This window comes from Pistacia vera, unplaced genomic scaffold (assembly GCF_008641045.1).
Source record: "Pistacia vera cultivar Batoury unplaced genomic scaffold, PisVer_v2 Contig93, whole genome shotgun sequence".
Taxonomy (NCBI): domain Eukaryota; kingdom Viridiplantae; phylum Streptophyta; class Magnoliopsida; order Sapindales; family Anacardiaceae; genus Pistacia; species Pistacia vera.
In genome coordinates, this window is record NW_022196812.1 from 986,679 (window position 1) to 993,399 (window position 6,721).

The 6,721-nt window shown below is 30.4% G+C and overlaps 1 protein-coding gene across 1 annotated transcript; it reads right to left on the bottom strand.

Annotated features, from left to right (window-relative positions):
• LOC116120323 (receptor-like protein 1) lies at positions 1 to 6,451 on the bottom strand. The gene is made up of 8 exons (XM_031406282.1): positions 6,006 to 6,451; positions 5,776 to 5,934; positions 5,521 to 5,664; positions 4,940 to 5,014; positions 4,590 to 4,742; positions 3,719 to 3,871; positions 1,687 to 1,839; positions 1 to 1,478 (listed from the first exon to the last, which is right to left on the bottom strand). Exons 1-8 carry the CDS (start codon positions 6,367 to 6,369, stop codon positions 1 to 3), a joined length of 2,679 nt encoding a protein of 892 aa, XP_031262142.1. The 5' UTR covers positions 6,370 to 6,451.
• Between the last annotated feature and the right edge of the window lie 270 nt (positions 6,452 to 6,721).

Sequence of the window (6,721 nt, forward strand, 5' to 3'; positions counted from 1 at the left end):
TTAACAGCAGATGACCTNATCTAAACTCTCGATCTGCTTGAGATTTGAAAATGTCGATGGGATTAGTCCTGTCAAGTTGTTGTGAGACAGGTTAAGTGTATGGATTCCGACAAGATTTCCAATTTTATAAGGAATCGCACCAACTAACTTATTGTTGGAGAGATCAATTCCAGACATGTAGCTAAGAATTCTTCCTTGGTAAGAGTAAGATCTAGTCTTCGTTGTAAACTCTATAGTTTCTCCCTTTCTAAGAGACATATTTACAAGCCTTTCAAGAGACAGTACATGATCAGATGCAACAGTGACTATTGTGATATTTAAACAAGGAGGGATATGTCCAGAAAGCTTGTTGTGAGAAAGATCTATCAAACGTAATTGACTTAACTTACACAAACTAATTGGCACTTCACCTTGAAAATCGTTATTACTCAAGATAAGGTAAGTTAAATCAAAAAACGTACCAATCAAATCAGGAATGTTGCCTTCAAAGTGATTATATCCAATATCTAGCGTCGTTAGAGAAGAACTTTTAGATAATCCATCACTTAGTTGTCCCTGTAACTTATTTTTTGACAAATGAACTTGTTTAATTGAGGAAGGCGGAAAGCAAGACGGTAAACTCCCATTAATATTGTTCTCTGAAAGGTCTAATACTTCAAGACTTTCTAGTTGACAAAACTCCAATGGGATTGGACCTTTAAGATGATTCTTTGACATGATAATTTCCATCAAAAATGACTTATTTCCTAACCACCTTGGTAATGTGCCAACAAAATGGTTATCACTTATATACAACCCTTCCAAGGAGCAATTAGACAAACTATCTGGGATCTTTCCAGTGAAATGATTGCCATCCAATTGTAAATATAACAAGCTTTTTAGGTTAAATTTTGTAGGGAATATCTTACCTTGCAACCTATTGTTTGACAATGCAAGGAGTTGTAATGAGATGCAACCCATGGCCAAATGCTCAGGTATTCCTCCAGTCAACAAATTGCTAGACAAATCCAAATGCTCCAACGACTTCATGTCACCAAACGAAGAGGGAATGCTACCTTTTAAATAATTTCTAGAAATGTTTAAAATTTGTAGCATTGGTAGATAAGCTCCAATTTTTGTTGGAATATGCCCATTGAAGGAATTGATGGATATATCTAATTCTTCCAAAGACGTGTGAGGATGAATTGGTAATTGCAAAGGCCCTGAAAGAGAATTATTAAATAGATAAAGTCTTTCTAGCTTGGTATTGTTGTTTAACAACCAAACTGGAAACTGTCCCTTAAAATTATTTGATGAGATATCAAGATATAGAAGGGAAGTCAAGTTTGCTAGACACCAAGGCAAGGGACCCGTGAAATCATTGTATGAGATATCTAGATATTGAAGGGAAGTCAAGTTTGCAAGACAACAAGGCAAGGTGCCCGTTAAACCATTGTCCCTCATGTTTAAGTGCTGAAGATGAAGCATCTTACAAATTCCTGAAATAAAAAAATGTTCCTTAATAGTTACTATATGAAGCACAAGGGTAATAATAGTCATGCAAATGTTACTTAATCAATATGCTTAATAATTATTGTAGTGCACAAATTTAATAAATACACTAGCTATGTGCGCTATTTCTTTTTTAATAGAATTATATACATAAATTATAAATTTTACTTGTAAGGAGAGAGAAAAGTTATTAACCTTTGTCAAATAGAGTGTCGTTGAAGCTGAGGTCACTACCCGAAATTTCAATAGATTGAAGAGAAGTCATACCCCCAATCATTTGAAGAAAGTTGTTGTGAAAAATAGTGTCGAAAATAGTTAAAGTTGTCAGATTCTTGAATGAAGGCAACTCTACAAAAGCACAGAAGTAATAAAATATTGTTCAATAATCTCCACTAATTATTTTAATATTCTAAATTGAAAAAGAATATTCAATATGGTATAGAGGCTAAACTAGAAAAAAATATTAAGCAGGGTTAAGATAAAATCTTAAATACAAATATATATGTATATTTCAAGGTTTTTAAAAAGCTTTTGACAATTTCATATGAGTATTTAAAAATTGTAAGAGATCTTTGAGACATCTAAAACTTTACCGTCTCTTAAGTTGATCATAAATCCTAATCTTTCTTAATTAGTTTGATTTTGTTGCTTTTAACAAAAGGGTAATGTTGGTTGCAATTTCTTCTATAATGTGTGGTTGGATATCCAGTAAAGAGGAGTCATACATTTTATCTAGTCTCCATCTTTCTTTGTTTCTTTAGTCTCAAAAACAACCTTTTTAGACTTTCTATGGGACCTCTCAAACTTTACCAAATCAAATAACAATGCACCACTTTAAATTCTCAAAAAGGATATTTCAACTAAAATTTACATAATACAGCACTGCCCAGTAGCGGCTTGAAAAGCCCATATGATTTTGGAAAATTGATGTGAGCTATAAGCACCTTGGCATTTTAGTGGAGAGCCTCCTTGGAAAGTAAAACGGTTCTTTCTCATATCTCTTTCTTACATTTTCTTTTTGCATTATAAGATATTTTTCCTCATATTTTGGTACTTTAGTGCAATAATAATGTTTATTTCTGTACATGACATTATTAATTATTAATTATAAATTATAAATTTTACTTGTAAGGAGAAGGAGAATGAGAAGTTACTAACCTTGGTCAAATAGAGCGTCGTTGAAGCTGAGGTCACTACTTCTAATTTCAATAGATTGAAGAGAAGTCATACCCCCAATCATTTGAAGAAAGTTGTTGTGAAAAACAATGTCGGAAATAGTTAAATTTGTCAGATTTTTGAATGAAGGCAACTCTACAAAAACACAAAAGTAATAAAATATTATTCAATAATCTACACCAATTATTTTAATATTCTAAATTGGAAAAGAAAATTCAATATGGTATAGGGACTAAAGTAGAAAAAAAAAAATTCAGCAGGGTTAAATAAAATCTTAAATACAAATACATATATATATTTCAAGGTTTTTAAAAGGCTTTTGACAATTTCATATGAGTATTTAAAAATTGTAAGAGATCTTTGAGACATCTAAGACTTTACCGTCTTTTAAGTTGATCATAAATCCTAATCTTTCTTAATTAGTTTGATTTTGTTGCTTTTAACAAAAGGGTAATCTTGGTTGCAATTTCTTAAAGAGGAGTCCATACATTTTTATCTAGTCTCAAAAACAAACAACCTTTTTAGACTTTCTATGGGACCACTTTAATTCTCAAAAACGATATTTCAACTAAAATTTACCCATGAATTTTGTGAACCAATTTCAATAAAATATTTTACTACTTTTATATCCTTAATTAAAATAGGATATGTTAAACCAAAAAAAAAAAAAAAAAAAAAAAAAAAGATATGGGCTAAAAAGTATATCTTTATTACGTAATGCAGCAACAGTAGCAGCTTGAAAAGCCCATGATTTAGGAAAATTGATGTGGGCTACAAGCACCTTGGCAAATGAAATGAGGGTCTGCTTAGAAAGTAAAACAGTTCTTTCTCATATCTCTTTCTTATATTTTCTATTTGCATTATATAAGATATTTTTCCTCATATTTTGTATGCATTGAATAATATATATATACTTCTTATGGGAGGCTTGTTATTTTTTTTATTAAAAGATTTGGTACTTTAGTGCAATAATAATGTTTATTTCTGTACATGACATTATTATTTTTTAACAATAAATTATAAATTTTACTTGTAAGGAGAAGTTACTAACCTTGGTCAAATAGAGTGTCGCTGATGCTGAGGTTACTACTTTCAATATCAATATATTGAAGAGAAGTCATACCCTCAATCATTTGAAGAAAGTTGTTGTGAAAAACAGTGTTGTAAATATTTAAATCTGTCAGATTCTTGAACGAAGGCAACTCTATAAAAGCACAAAAGCAGATAAAATATTATTCAATAATCTACACCAATTATTTAATATTCTAAATTGAAAAAGAATATTCAATATGGTATAGGGGCTAAACTAGAAAAGAAAATTCAACAAGGTTAAATAAAATCTTAAATACAAAAATAAAAGAAGATAAAATTACATTAATAAAGAAAGAAATGAAATAAAGTTGTGTTCAGTTTGATAAGTGTGAAAACAAGAAAATGTACGTTTAAAGAGAAAAAGGTTAGACTAAAAAGTAACTTTAATTAATACATCCTTAGTGTTTCGAAAAATAAATGATCTATAAATCTATAAATCAATTTTCAATTCATACAACTAATCAATTCTCATCAAATCCTTTAATAAAAAACAAAATTCAATTTTTTTTCATTTTTTTTTTTTTGTGGAAATTGTAAATAATAAGGAATGAATCCTAAAAATTGTCTTTTGTCAATGAATGCTAGATAGAGTTTTAATTCCAATTTTCAGTTTTCTTGATCATTATTTACAAATTATGCAAACTTTCAGGTGATGTAAATGCTCCAATGCTTCGAAGAAAGTTTATATGGAAAGTAGAATAATAGAAGCTAAAGGCTACTACTCTGTTGAAAAGGCAAAATAAATTTTAGGAAAGTCATTGTGTAATTATGACAATAATTTAGAGGCAAAACAAATTAATGTACTTACTTTCAATATTATTGTAACTTACCATTAGTAGTAACTGCTCCACTAAAATTGTTATAATCGAATTCAAGAGACTTTAGGGATGGGAATAAGCCCAATGTCTGTAAGAGACTACTTCCATCACTAATATTCATATTGCTTAGTCCAAGCCAAGTCAACTTCCTCAAACTTGTTTCACCTGTGTGTTTGTGAAAATATTCAAACACAAATATTTTCAACTCATATTGAAAAACAAAGTTCTTTAAATTTATTTGATTTAATAATTAGAATAAAAATACCTAGCACATGTGTGCTATTGTGCGTCTCATAAAGCTGAGAAATATTGGTAAAGGATGATAAATGTTAGCTTAAATATTATTAACCATCAATAAATACCTTTGGAGAATACAATTTTTTTAATCTCATTTTCGCCCATGTACAACTCCTCTAAGTTGCTCAAGGAATCCAATTCTGGCAAGAGTTAAAACAGAGTGATTAAAACTAATAAAAAAACATTTAAGAAGATTTTTAATTTCATTGAAGGCAATGACAAAGTCCTTTAATGATGAAAGACCAACTAGAGATATGATAAGATGCTATTAAAACATTTTTATCATCAAAACTTAATTAACAACTTTCATTAAGTCAACATCAATTACTTCTAGATATCCATAGGCTTCAATATTGTCTTCCTAAATGAATATAAGTTTTATCCCTTTTTGGAAATCTCATTCTACTCAACTACTCTACCTTCTTTGTTTAAAGAGTTTAATTATAAAGTCAGCTAAAACCATGAGGAAATGAAGAAGATGTTTGGACTGAGTAAACTGAAGTTTCCGAAAGAATCTTATCCAAAGCTTTTAATTTACTTGATTTCAATATCTCCAACTCTAGTTTGACAAAGCAAAGAGAGAGAGATCCTTGAGACAAAATAAATTGTTATACATTAGAGAAATTAAAGATGAGAACAAGTTTACCTTGAAGATCAATAGTGCCTTTCAATCCAATGTAAATCAAATATAATACCTTTAATGATGAGAGAGTAGACACATATGATAATATGCTATTGTTGAACATGTTACCGCTTAAGATCAGAGACTCCAAGTTACTCAACCTTGAAACTGAAATTAACACATATAATAATAGTAATAATAATAACTGTACATAATTTTGTGCATCAATCTTAAATGTAAAAGTGATAATAAAAGTTATCTCACGTAAAAGAACATTACCATTAAAATGGTTTAGTTCTCTAAACTGATTATAATCTAGACTTAACTTCTTGAGAGATGAATGTTGGCTCAAAGCTGATAAAACGCGGCTGTCATTAAACATATTGGCACTGAGGTGGAGACCCACGAGATTAGTCAAGTGTGATAATCTTTCAAAACCTACAAAGCAATTCTTGTTAATAAAGACATGGAAGTAAAATTTCATTATTTAAAAGTGAGGATGGAATAACCTTCATTCTCAATGCAACCGACTATGAGATTGTCACTTAAGTCAAGTGTCTCCAGTTCTTGGAAGGGAGAAAACAAAGAAACATTTAGATGCCACTCTCCTAATTCTTGATTTCTTATAGATTCAAGAGAAAGAGACACCACTCTACCCGTTATGCTATTGCAAAAAACGCGGTCCCACACACAACAGTCTATATCTCCATTTCCCTCAAACCAACTTTGAAGATTGCTAGGATCATTCAGGAAATGTTTAAGTTGAAAGAGAGCAGATCTCTCTTGCTTCAAACACCCCTCAATCCTCCATCCTTGTAAAGAAATAAACATCAAAATCAACATCAGCCACATCCTCACACATTTTAACCCCATCTCTTAATAACACACTAATTGCACTGCTTCTCTGGCTACTAAGAGATTAGCTTTGTGCTATTTATAATATTATTGGATCTCAATATTGTATAGACTAAAAACATAGAAGTATTGCCTTTTCAGTGAACAACTTCATTTGCTGTAGGACATAGAAGAGGTCAATAAGGGCAAAATTAATGCTGGTCCCCACTGTTGTGGAAGGAAAATTCCCATTGACTGCAACTAGCTTGGAAAAATCAGATTATGCGGTTTGAGACTGCTTCCATTACGCGGTTTGAGACTGCTTCCTCTACCATAACTAATTTAATTAAGTAATATTTTATTGTTAAATAAATTATATACAACATTGTAT